Here is an 11,302-nt window from a genome sequence, read left to right on the forward strand (position 1 = left end):
AAAATCGTCACCAGGACGTGGTCCAATCAGAGACCACCGGTAGAGTGAGAGAGAGAGAGAACAAAATCTTTATACTAATTGCTTCCTAATTAGGCATAGTTTCATTCATTTTTTTAAAGCTTTTTACTAGACTAAATAACGAATCCGTCAGACGTCTCTGTCTGGAATCATTGGTCAAAGTCTTCAGCGCGCAGTGTCTTACCTGTGCGGACTGGATCTCACCTGAAGACGCGTGGATTTTCGCCTCCGGATTCACGTTCCACGCTCTGCGTTTATCATAGCACTTCGCAAACTTCAAAACTAAGATACAGAAACTCTCGTGAAAATGTGACACTCGCGGGTGGGGGGCTGTCGGGGAAGGCTCTTACCCACCAAGGGAGGGTTTGAGAGTCGCTCCCTCTCCGTGCAAGAGGAATGGAACGACGCGCAACAGACCCTGAAGCGTGGCTGACGCCTGCTGGAGGAAATCCAGGCGTTTCCGACCTTGGCGCTTCATTCCTTTATTAGTCACGCTGACAAACTCAATGTCACAAATGCAGTCAAAAAAAATAAAAAATCACGTTTGTGTATTTCCTCACTTGAATCTCCACATATAATTTACACGTCCAAATATAACATTGAAGGCGAGGTGTTGGTAATTCACCAATAAAAAGTATTTACAGGTATTCTTATATTATCCTGTTATAAGAACCTAACTCAAAACGTTAAGGATGGATTTTTGATGAAATCTTCAGGCGCTTGCATGTATTGTGTCTTAAAATTCTTTATTAACGTCGAATGTGATTTGTGACATAATTTAATTTGTCCGATGCGATAGATGGCACTGTAGTCAAAATACACCGGACGTCCCGAACTTCACATACCACAGAAGAAGAACGTTGTTTCCGGTTTCCGCTTCACCCAGCAAGGGAGGGCGTTAGCTAGGTTAGCCGGTTGTCGTTCTGCTTGCGCACGGTGTGAAAATGGTTCGTAAATTAAAGTACCACGAGCAGAAGCTGCTGAAGAAGGTGGACTTCATTAACTGGGAGGTCGACAACAACCTGCACGAAGTCAAGATTCTGCGGCGGTATCATATCGAGCGGCGGGAGGACTACACCAAGTAAGGAACAGCGGTCCGGTCGGCTCGCCGAGCCGCACTGGAAAACGTAAACATACTTTAAACGTTTAAATCAGGACGAGTAGAGTTTTTATAATTTTATAAATTGTATTTTGTGGTCCATCTAGGGTGATTTAAAAAAAAAAAAAAGTTGGGCTGGGCTAGTCAACTATTAACTGAAGTGCTGTAATAATATACTATTACAATAATAATAAATGAATGCTATGACTCCACAAACATTTACCTGACCGCTATCTATAATAAGTCCTGATGCTAAAACACAAACCTTATTTTTGATTGGATTAATGATTTTGAGTACTACAAAAGCTTAGAAAACAAATTGCCATTCGACAATTTATTTCTCGGCCCAAACATCTTTTCTTCTTAGACGGAAGGTCCATCCTGCTGGACATCAAGAGTTACAAAACAATCTAAAATATTGAAAGCATGTAAAATTTGGTGCAACCAGAAATTTCAGGGGAGAAAAAGGCCTAAAACGGATCCGACTCAAATATCGCTGCTCTGCCGTGCATGGCGATGATTTGTCATGCACCTTTTCCAGCCAGATGTTTTCTTCCCTGCGTCCAAATACGGGATGATTTCATTTATCAAGGGCTGGTTAGTAACCTTATAGGTACATCTAAAGGTCACCTGACGTGTGGTCGCCATCCGGGAGGTTTGAGGGTCTTCAGACGGGTGTCACACGACCGGAGAAGAGCGTTCAGATTCATTGTCGGTGCTGATCGTGCTTCTTCCTCGCGTATCTCAGGTACAACAAGCTGAGTCGTAACGTCAGAGATTTGGCCCAGAAAATCCGAGACCTTGATGAGAAAGATGGCTTCAGAGCTCAGAGCTCGCATCGGCTGCTGGAGAAACTGTGAGTCCACCCGTCTTCTCGTAACCCTCGGGGCTTTATCGCGGCCGAAGACCCGGGGTGTTGCAGGGCGCCTGTTGGTAGCGGCGTTGAAAGACTTTATATTCCACCGATCGTTGTTTTGTTTCCTCACGTAAGGTACAGCATGGGCCTGATCCCCACAAAACAGAATCTGTCCCTCACAGAGAAAGTCACAGCCTCGTCTTTCTGCAGGTAAATCATCCCATAAACACGATATCTCCTAGTTTAGTCTGTGTGTGTGTGGGGGGGGGGGGGGGGGGCTCTCGTGCGTCTCCTGCGCTTCAATCGCCTGTGTGGCTTCTGCAGGCGGAGGCTGCCCAGCATCATGCTAAACCTTCGTATGGCTCAGAACCTGAAGACGGCCATCACCTTCATCGAGCAGGGGCGTATCCTTCCTCGCTGCGTTGTAGTGTCATACTTCTTGTACACATTTCAGGGATTAAGTTTTACGTCTTGAGTTAATAGTTCGTGTCGACCCGAGGGTACGAATCATTTTTTTTGCAGTCGTGTCCCTTCACTCGGGTCTCAGACGTGCGCGTCGGCGCAGACGTCGTCACAGACCCGGCGTTTCTAGTCACGAGGTTAGGCTCCTCCTTTTCTTCTGTCGTCTGTTCATGTCTTTAGCGTCGCTCTGATCACAGCGAACGAATAATACCGCCTTGGATTTTTCAGAAATATGGAAGACTTTGTCACTTGGGTGGACTCGTCCAAGATCAAGCGGCACGTCATGAATTATAATGATGAGGTGAGTTTTGTGTTTTTGTGTCGCTGAAGTAAAAAAAGGCAGCTTGTTAAATGCCCCGCGCTTCCTTTGCAGAGGGACGACTTTGATCTGGTGGACTAAACACGATGTCGGACATTCGTTCATCTCCCTGGATGACGGGAATAGGATCGTAAAAATCAGTTCTGCTGACAAGTGAACTGTAGAGGCGTTGCCTTGGAAACAGTCGGAGTGAATATCTCTGCCCGGCGTCGTTGAAGACGGACGGACCATGCTTGGCCCCTTAAATGTTTTTTTTACAAAATATATATTTCACTTTTTCTATCTTGATGTTGGTTTACGGCTTTTCCGAGACACCCTGCAGGGACGCCGGTGGCGGGCTCAGCGCACGTGATCGTGGGAGTGCCGGTTCCTACGTGTGCAAACGGCATCGTCATCGCTTCAGGTGTAAAGTAGAAATAGAGAATTTAATATTTGCAGTAAGACTTTTGAGACAGTGTAAACAATAAACCTGTTTATGACAAAAGAAACCCCGACGCCAGTGTGTGAATGATAAACACCCCCCCCCCCCCCCCTCCCTCCACATTCCAGCAGCTCAACGTTATCAAACATTAAGATCCGTGGCTACAAGCGAAAGCCCACGCCGACGACGCCACCCTGATACGCAGCAGAACTGAAACGCTTTGAGGCAGCTGCTCCTCCTCACGTCGGAGTCCATTAGAGCCACCAGAAGCGCACATAGACGACCACAGTGATGAAGAACACGGCCACGGCGGCCACCTTCGCGTACGTGGAGCGGGTGTTGAGGTATTTGGCGTCCCTGCGATACTTCTTCGACAGGGACGACAGGTTGTTGGCTTTGGTGTCCAGAGCTGAGGGAAAAGAATTCCACGGTGACATGCTCTGGGTGTTTTGCTTAGCAACGCCATTTTGAATCGCTGCACTTACCGGACAGAGATTCTCCTCTTTGGAGAACTTCCTCGATATTTGCCACCATGATTCTCTGGACATCGTGCAGTTCTGTGTTGATGCTGCCCAAGTGCCTCCTGGCCCTGATGTCAACGTACGTCTTCTTCGTTTTCTGGATGTACGTGTCTGGAACAATGTAGGAATGGAAGAGGCGTTTACTTTGAGAAGACGCCGTTTGTCAAAAACGCTCACAAACACGCTCACCGAACTCGATGAAAGAGTACGGCCGCGTCACTGTCGGGATTCTTCTTCCGTACCGGTCGAAGAATTCACTGTGGAGGTCTTCAAGGTACGCAAAAGCAATCTTTTTGGGAAATGTAGCCTCACACAGGAACAGGTAGCAAACTCCCTGAGCTATTGCGTAACTGAAAAGGAGACATCTCTTCAGAATGAATTCTTTGTGGGGGGGGGGGGGGCGCTCAATGTGGCCGACTCACTGGAAGTTCATGGGCCCGGCCTCCAGGGTGCAGCGGTCCGGACTCTGAGCGTTCAGCTTACGGAAGAGCTGCTTGGCTTGGCTCTGGTATCGCTGGAGGTCTCTGCCCGACTGACAAGGAGAAGCAGAACCTGCATTGAGACGCTGAATAAAATGGCGCAGACACACCTTCGTAAATAAAACCCATTTAAAAGCCGCTGTCGTGAAACTCCGGTCGCGAAAACATCATTGGTGTATTTTACAATAAAGAATCATTTTAAAAAGTAAAAAAAAAACGGGTGACCTTCCTTCAGTCCGATCTTCCTCATACCAAAACACACACAGATTCGTTGCCAGCGAATGATGTCACCATCGGTGACAGTGACAGCCTGCTCTCCAAGGCTTATTGGCCGAGACAGAATAAAAGATCCAATAAAAGACGTGATTTTAATATGTAGCTACATTTTTTTGAAAAGAACCTACTTTCTTAAAAAATACATACAAAATATGGACCAGTTTTCGAATCCTTTGCAGTTCTGCTGTATATCCAATTTATTATGTATTAATTGGAGGAACCTTTGTGGCAAAAAATATAAATAGAAGATACAGCGTCTTTAAGAATTACGTAGATTTATGGCTTCTCTTGTATTTGGCACACAGTGCAGCGACAGCATCCCCGAACCCCCCTTCGTGGGGGCCCCTCGGGCAAAACAATGACGTGGCGGCACTTGATTTGGCACGAGGTGGATCTGAGGAGAGTGACGTCACCCATGTTAGGAATCCCGACATGCGGAAGGATTTTCTTTGAAAACGCGCATCTATTCCTTTACATGTTAGTGTTTACCACATCTTGACACGCTTTAAGTCTCTTTAGCAGTGTAGTGTTTGTGTTATTGAATCGCTACTGACCACGCCCCTGATAAACAATCATATCACGGAGACTTTCCCTCTTGCTACACGGCTAAGCTAACTCTCATTCATACCTTTTCGTCTTCCTCTATCGACGCCGCGAGCGGAAGTCCGTCCGTGACGCGCGCGATCATCGTGAGCGAAGCCATGTTCCAAGGGGGGGGGGCACTTGAGAAACTTTTGTGTGTTTTTTTTTTTTTGCTGTCAACTTTAATTGCGAGCCCGACGGAAGCTCATGGTGCGTCGATGAAAAGGGTCCGGGCGGTAACTGATGAAATTCAATCTCTCTCTCCCCGTCAAATTTCCATCACGCAGGACGTTTCTCGGATCCCACAAAGAAACAAGTGGATTTCGTTGTTTCTTGCTGAATATACTGCAGATTCCTCGGGAGAAATCTACTGTCTAAACCCGTCGCTTGTTTATTGAACCGTCAGCAGACACTATTTAACACTTTAACGGCCCTGATCTCCGGCAGTCTGACCACACAAGATGGACCGACCGCATCTCCGCTGCTGATGCTCGTGGGGGGGGGGGGTGCAGACGAGGTCATTCTGGGTCGTGTGAGCTGAACTACAAACCTTTCGAAGGACTCAATAACCATGGGCCGTTTTGTGAGGTAATTTATCCCGTTATTATCATGGCGTTAACTGCGTTAATTTAAAAATATATTGTTTGTTGTTGTTTTTTTGGTTCCGCATATGCGATATCATCTCGTCTTTTTTCCGGCGGGTCGTGGAATGGCTTCCTGTTTTCTCATATTCTGTTATCACACGGGACGCTGATCAATATTCTCTCTGTCCGGTGAAATGATGCGAGACGATGTTTGCATTGACACACATGCACGCACGCACACACACACACGCGCACACACACACGCACCTGAAACAGCCCAGTGGATCTCAGTGTAACACATAAACTACTTCATGTGTTCCCATGAAACTGGGAAATCATCACATTTTAAAGAGGACGAAAAAGCGAGGGACACACAGGCTGGTCCACCTGTAGTGATGACGTGGAGCTGAGGGTAGCGCAGTGACACTCGTTGAACCGGATTAATCCTCTGTTTGGTTTTCTGGTTTATGCGTGTGCGACACCTTCTGGCAGACGTGTGTGAATATTCTCCAGTAAGTAGGTCTGAAAGGAACCACGATGGCCGCTAGAACACTCGACATGGGAGCACTTATGCGCAGCCACAGATTAACCCCCCCCGCCGCCGCCGCCGGCTTGGCACGGTGGCGTCCCAAACAGCCTGAAAGGCCTCGTTGTTAGACGCAGCTGGCACCGCCGCGCGCCGGAGTGTGTGCCTCGCGTTCTGTAGTCCGTTCACGTCGTTCTGGGGCGGGACTCTGCGAGGTCTTCCCTCGCCCGAATGGGTTTCCTGGCCTGCGACTGTGCTTCCGTGCCCATGTGACTCCTCCATACCTGTCCCCAGGTGTGTCTGTGATGCTCAGGAGTGAGGAGGAGGAGGAGAAGATGGGCTGTGCCTCAGCCAAGCAAGTATCCGCCGTGACCAACGGCGAGGAGGGCCAGAGCAAAGCCTACAGCAACGGCGACCTGTCTGGTCGGTACCTTTTACGTTGTCCCACGTACGTCTGTGTCCGGCTGGTCTTCCTGCGTCTCCTCGTCCACAAACGGGAGGCTCTTGCTGCATTAATTCTCCTTCCAGACTGCATGGAATACCCGGACACTTCTAAATTCCTGATGAGTCAGCGTTAGTCTCTGCCGGGGTGTAAAACCGACCTCCGGCTGTTTCCATGCAGACGAGTGGGCTGATCTAAAGTGTTGCTGCTGCACCTTTATATCTATTTAGATCGTTGTGAAAGCGTGGGGGGGAGGGGGGGGGGGGTGGAGTGGCGGAGAGATGGGAGGATTCCAGCTGACGGCTCATTCATTTGCTGCTCGCCAGCCGTTGTGACGAGAGCATTTATTCTGGAGAGCGAGAACTCGAGTGCCGAGCGGCGACCTGTGAGGATTTCTGAACCGGAGGATTGTCGTCCTCCGCTCGCCGGCCGCCGGCCTCCGCACATTAATGTGCTTCTCTCTGTCTCCCTTTCTCCCACAGACGAACACAAGATGAAGGAAGTGGAGAAAGTCAAGTACTTCAGCGGGGAGGCGGGTGGAGAGGACGGCCGGGACGGCACGGTGCGTCTCTCTGCTGTCTCTCTTTGGAATGGGATTTTGTTTGTTTGTTTGTGCATTTAGACACACGCGTCAGTGTAATAAGGAATGAATTTTAACATGGCACAAGAAGATAAAACGTCTATTAACAGCACACATTTGTTTTTAGGTGCAGGATTTAACATAAGCAGCTATTTAAATATCTTCTTGTTTGTTTGATTCAAACGGTCGATTGTTTGTTTGGATGTCCTGCAGGAGAAAAGTGCTCTTCTTGGTCAACACACGGACGAAACGCAGTCAAACGGAGACGGTAAAATCCTGTAAGTGAGGCTCACGGCCGCTACGCAGCGTTTTCGGTTCAGGTCTGACCCGCTGCGTCTCTCGTCCCTGCAGGAGCGTCCACTCCTCGGAAAGTCAGCAGGAGTTCTTCAGACTGCTGGATGAGAAAATTGAGAAAGTAAGAAACTCTTTTGTGGTTATTTTAAATTGTGTTTTTGAATATCTGTTTATTATTGAGCGATCTTTACGGAATTTGACGGTCGTGTAGGGTGGGGGGCCTCTATCTTACCACCGAACTTCTGGTTTTATGCCAAACCGTTCATTTAATTCCTTATTATTTTCATACACTAACCATAACATGACACAGAATGTTATTATTGGCTTGTTAATGCTTGAAGAGTTCATGAACGCATCTTTTCTGTCCACAGGGGCGGGATTATTATTCAGAAGAAGAACGAGATATGACATAACATCTAAAACCGTCACTCCAGTGCTTCACATGGACCGTACCAAGTGCTACCGAGGGGGGGGGGGGGGGGGGGTTGGTTTCTGTATACAAGCCAAAGGGAAATGGATTAGTGACTGAATAAAGCACATTCCTCTTCCGCTCCTCTTCACAACCCGAACGTCTGTCAAAGCGAAGAAGGAAAGACCCAACGTGGAACACTATGTTAAGCTTCTGCAAAGGGAGAGAACGCAGAACCCGCCGCCGCCCCCCCTTAATGAAGCCGGCGTAGGAATGAGAACCTCCTCCCGCAACCGCTAATGTTCATTTTTTCCGGTTGCAGAAATGAGCAATGCTTTTGTGCTTCGGTACAGCGTGCTCGTTTCAGCTATGATGTAAGAGTATTTATTCTGACGACCGAAGCTGCGTCATCGACGCCCGCTGCTTCAGCACCTGTTACGTCATTCTGTTCAGTTTGTTTCTCCTGTTTTTTTTTGTTTTTTTTAAAGAATAAAGTGTTTTCACTAACTCATATACACACAAACATTTGTCAGTGTTGTTTTGTTACTTTAAATGCAGCCTATAGAATGAGAAATAGTCTGAAATGCATATTTTACAATATTTGTTTACTTTTTTTTAGAAAGCCTCAATTACAAGTACATTTGAAAATGTTGATTTTTTTTTTTAGCAGGTATCGCGATCACTCTCAAAATTTAATGTGGTCTAAATTATACCAAGACCCATCTTCAGACTTTTTTCCATCAGGCCGTTTTTCCGTGATCCTGCCAACAAACAGACAAACGGTATCAAAAACACAACCTCCTCGGCAGAGGTAAACACGTGCGAGAGTGTTTGAACACATTTCAGGAATCGCAGGCAGAGGAGTCGACGTCCGGACCCAAAAAATGTATTTTATTAATTAGTAGTTATTGCATAATTAACCTCAACTGACATCTCCAAATAAAACTCACTTCCTGATTGACCTGCTCACAATCCGCATACGGGAGTAACCCACGACGACGAGACGAGACAAAATGTTTGGAAGCCACCCGAGTGGACTTCCCTGGTGGGTGAAGCGCGGCCTCCTCGCCACACGCCAACGCCACCATTTGACCTTTTCAGGAGCAGCTCACAGACGGCTGCGCCGACCGAATGATTGTCTCATTTGAGGGCGTCCTCTCAGCGCTGCAGCCGTCTCTTACGATGCTGCCGGCGGTCCGAATCCTGAAAGGGTCCTGCCGGGGGATCGGGCGTCACCAGCCCATCGGTCATCCTCTGGTAAACCAGGGTGGAGTCGGAAGCAACGGCACACAGCAGCGCGGGGGAACCTCTGTCCAGAACCTGGCGTATGCTGAACAGAACGGACGTCAGGGCGGATCTGGGAAGAAGGCACTTAAAACCTTTTTGTGGACGTTCCTCATCACCTTTTGTGGCTCAACGATCGGTGAACAGGTAGTGGGAGTATCGTCTGGATGGGCGCTCCTTCCTTCTCCTTCCCCTCCAGCAAAACCATCTGCAGCGCCGGACTCTTGACACAAGACACTTCTTTCCACTTACGGACTGCAGAGGACGGGAAACGCAGCGCAAGTGTGACGAGACAGACTATCCGTCCCCGAATAACGAAATAAATAGGCGAAGATATGTACCTTACCAGGTGCGTTTACATGGACACATTTAATCGGATCAAAAGCCTGATCGGAATAGAAATGCTTCACGTACACACCCAAATCGGATTAGTCTGACCCAATCAATCTCAATCCGATCGAGATTCTATCCCGATCGAGAGGGGTGGTTTATACCGATTGATGATCCGATCAGGGCGCATGAGAACAATGCCGATGTTTCTGTACAAGCCGTCCTTACTGCGCATGTCTATGACGTCAGTTATACGCGCCTATGCTATTCCCGGGAAGCTAGTTGAAGCAGAGAGCGAAAGACAGAACTGGTCAAAATCTGAGACAAACACGTTACCGGAGAGATCAAAGCAGGAAACTAACAATGCAAACGGGGGAAAACGCGCGAAATAACGTTAAAGTTTCAAGCAGAAAAGCGCGGAGCCATGTTTTGTTTACAACGGAAGCCGCTACGGCTTCTCCTTCTACTATTTCCGGTATAGAATGCGCATGTCAAAATGTTTTTCCGATCGAAAGTGTGATGCACGAACGCGCAAGTCCTGATCGGATCAATATTTTTAGGGTCCATGAACACAGTGCACCCGATCACAATTTTACTCAGAACACTGATCGGATTAAATAAATTGTGTCCATGTAAACGTAGCATGGGGGGTTGAATTAGGCCCTGGCCAGGATAGACTGATGTTATAAAGTTTGGCTTCTGCTAAGCTTTAATAATTAAATTCATACATTATTTAACCCACTCTCAGAAAGGTCCATGTACACCAAGAAGGCTGCGTGGATTTGTTCACTGTCCTCGACCTCCAGGCTCTTCATCAGCTGATACTGAATAGAGAAGCGGTTAACAGCACGGCATTTAGCATCAGGGCGGAACCAGACGGGTCCACGACGGGTCCACGAACCGTGGGGTGCTGAAGGATCCAGTTCTCTCCGCCCGACGACATTTAATCCCGGAACGCACCCAGCTGCTCAAAAGCACGGGTTTAATGCGCCGCGTGACGTCAGAACTCGGAGCTTTCGTCACGTGTGGGTTTTATTTTTGCTAGTGTGCTACGGTATCAACTGCCCGGGTGGAAACTGTCAGTTTGTTTTAAGTGTCCCGCCTCAGAAATAGAGTAAGAGAAACAGCAGCTGCAGACGTCAACGGGGTAGGTGGATATAATGTAATATAATATAATGTAAATATAATATTTATTGGCATTCACAGCGGTACAAACAAATACAGGTTCCTAGTGTCAGCTACTGAAACATTAAATCAGCATTATTTATTAATATAAGCATTACACAAGTAGTGTATTAACATGAAAGTAGATGTTACTAATAACGCAAACTTAGTAGGATATGATAGCTCTTCTGATATCCGTTCATGCTTGTCTTGCTTTTCCTGTGCATGTGTGTGTAGCTCAATTTCTCTAGATGAAAGATGTTTCCTTTGAAATACACCTTCATGGATTTGAGAGAACAATCCCATCTGTGTTTAACTTTCCTGATTCACGCCCACACACAGGCTGAAAAGACTTCCAGAACTGGTCCTCCTCCAAAAACAAAAATAAACAATAGATTTGAGGATTTTTTTTATTTAAAAAAGAAAAAAAGCACAGATATTTTCATGTCAAGCAAAAACAAAAACAAAAAAGGAACCACTTCTATTAATCCTGTTCCATGCCACAAAATGAGTTATGCAATGAATAATTAAACCACACAAATGATACATTTCGGAATAAATTAATCAGCATAACAAAAGAAAGGAAAAGTTTGTACTTGAATTTTGTTTTTGAATATTGACACTCTGATGCTGAAAATAGATGACACCTGAGAATA

The 11,302-nt window shown here is 47.0% G+C and overlaps 4 protein-coding genes across 5 annotated transcripts; 2 read left to right on the forward strand and 2 right to left on the reverse strand.

Moving 5' to 3' along the window:
* Nucleotides 1–883: 883 nt before the first annotated feature.
* Nucleotides 884–3,228, forward strand: imp3 (IMP U3 small nucleolar ribonucleoprotein 3). Its single transcript, XM_068748521.1, has 7 exons — nt 884–1,099; nt 1,866–1,973; nt 2,109–2,183; nt 2,298–2,377; nt 2,521–2,572; nt 2,664–2,736; nt 2,809–3,228. The coding sequence occupies exons 1-7, from the start codon at nt 963–965 to the stop codon at nt 2,833–2,835; spliced, it is 552 nt and encodes a 183-aa protein (XP_068604622.1). The 5' UTR covers nt 884–962; the 3' UTR covers nt 2,836–3,228.
* Nucleotides 3,229–3,305: 77 nt separating this feature from the next.
* Nucleotides 3,306–5,186, reverse strand: sec22ba (SEC22 homolog B, vesicle trafficking protein a). Its single transcript, XM_068748520.1, has 5 exons — nt 5,080–5,186; nt 4,119–4,228; nt 3,886–4,046; nt 3,661–3,807; nt 3,306–3,584 (listed from the first exon to the last, which is right to left on the reverse strand). Exons 1-5 carry the CDS (start codon nt 5,152–5,154, stop codon nt 3,430–3,432), a joined length of 648 nt encoding a protein of 215 aa, XP_068604621.1. The 5' UTR covers nt 5,155–5,186; the 3' UTR covers nt 3,306–3,429.
* A 378-nt stretch (nt 5,187–5,564) lies between these two features.
* On the forward strand, nt 5,565–7,972 carry zgc:55943 (uncharacterized protein LOC406337 homolog). Its single transcript, XM_068748525.1, has 6 exons — nt 5,565–5,621; nt 6,438–6,566; nt 7,068–7,147; nt 7,379–7,443; nt 7,517–7,580; nt 7,831–7,972. The coding sequence occupies exons 2-6, from the start codon at nt 6,449–6,451 to the stop codon at nt 7,870–7,872; spliced, it is 369 nt and encodes a 122-aa protein (XP_068604626.1). The 5' UTR covers nt 5,565–5,621; nt 6,438–6,448; the 3' UTR covers nt 7,873–7,972.
* A 486-nt stretch (nt 7,973–8,458) lies between these two features.
* On the reverse strand, nt 8,459–10,518 carry tsen15 (TSEN15 tRNA splicing endonuclease subunit). 2 transcript variants are annotated; one of them, XM_068748522.1, is made up of 5 exons: nt 10,384–10,518; nt 10,225–10,306; nt 9,272–9,407; nt 9,050–9,198; nt 8,459–8,629 (listed from the first exon to the last, which is right to left on the reverse strand). In XM_068748522.1, the coding sequence occupies exons 1-5, from the start codon at nt 10,423–10,425 to the stop codon at nt 8,571–8,573; spliced, it is 468 nt and encodes a 155-aa protein (XP_068604623.1). In that variant the 5' UTR covers nt 10,426–10,518; the 3' UTR covers nt 8,459–8,570. The 2 variants fall into 2 exon arrangements, with proteins under 2 accessions (XP_068604623.1, XP_068604624.1); XM_068748523.1 differs by lacking the exon at nt 8,459–8,629 and having other exon boundaries at nt 8,718–9,198.
* Between the last annotated feature and the right edge of the window lie 784 nt (nt 10,519–11,302).

The sequence above is a fragment of the Brachionichthys hirsutus genome, chromosome 15 (genome assembly GCF_040956055.1).
Source record: "Brachionichthys hirsutus isolate HB-005 chromosome 15, CSIRO-AGI_Bhir_v1, whole genome shotgun sequence".
Classification (NCBI taxonomy): domain Eukaryota; kingdom Metazoa; phylum Chordata; class Actinopteri; order Lophiiformes; family Brachionichthyidae; genus Brachionichthys; species Brachionichthys hirsutus.

Excerpts from the sequence above, each read along its gene's own strand:
- sec22ba (XM_068748520.1), bottom strand. The coding sequence starts at position 5,154 with ATGGCTTCGCTCACGATGATCGCGCGCGTCACGGACGGACTTCCGCTC. Across the intron at positions 4,229-5,079 it reads CGATAGAGGAAGACGAAAAG|TCGGGCAGAGACCTCCAGCG; the intron begins GTATGAATGAGA and ends TCTCCTTGTCAG. Across the intron at positions 3,808-3,885 it reads GTACTCTTTCATCGAGTTCG|ACACGTACATCCAGAAAACG; the intron begins GTGAGCGTGTTT and ends ACATTGTTCCAG.
- imp3 (XM_068748521.1), top strand. The coding sequence starts at position 963 with ATGGTTCGTAAATTAAAGTACCACGAGCAGAAGCTGCTGAAGAAGGTG. Across the intron at positions 1,100-1,865 it reads CGGCGGGAGGACTACACCAA|GTACAACAAGCTGAGTCGTA; the intron begins GTAAGGAACAGC and ends CGCGTATCTCAG. Across the intron at positions 2,737-2,808 it reads TCATGAATTATAATGATGAG|AGGGACGACTTTGATCTGGT; the intron begins GTGAGTTTTGTG and ends CTTCCTTTGCAG.
- tsen15 (XM_068748522.1), bottom strand. The coding sequence starts at position 10,425 with ATGTCGTCGGGCGGAGAGAACTGGATCCTTCAGCACCCCACG. Across the intron at positions 10,307-10,383 it reads GGATCCTTCAGCACCCCACG|TATCAGCTGATGAAGAGCCT; the intron begins GTTCGTGGACCC and ends TTCTCTATTCAG. Across the intron at positions 9,408-10,224 it reads GTACATGGACCTTTCTGAGA|TCCGTAAGTGGAAAGAAGTG; the intron begins GTGGGTTAAATA and ends CGTCCTCTGCAG.
- zgc:55943 (XM_068748525.1), top strand. The coding sequence starts at position 6,449 with ATGCTCAGGAGTGAGGAGGAGGAGGAGAAGATGGGCTGTGCCTCAGCC. Across the intron at positions 6,567-7,067 it reads CAGCAACGGCGACCTGTCTG|ACGAACACAAGATGAAGGAA; the intron begins GTCGGTACCTTT and ends TTTCTCCCACAG. Across the intron at positions 7,148-7,378 it reads AGGACGGCCGGGACGGCACG|GAGAAAAGTGCTCTTCTTGG; the intron begins GTGCGTCTCTCT and ends GATGTCCTGCAG.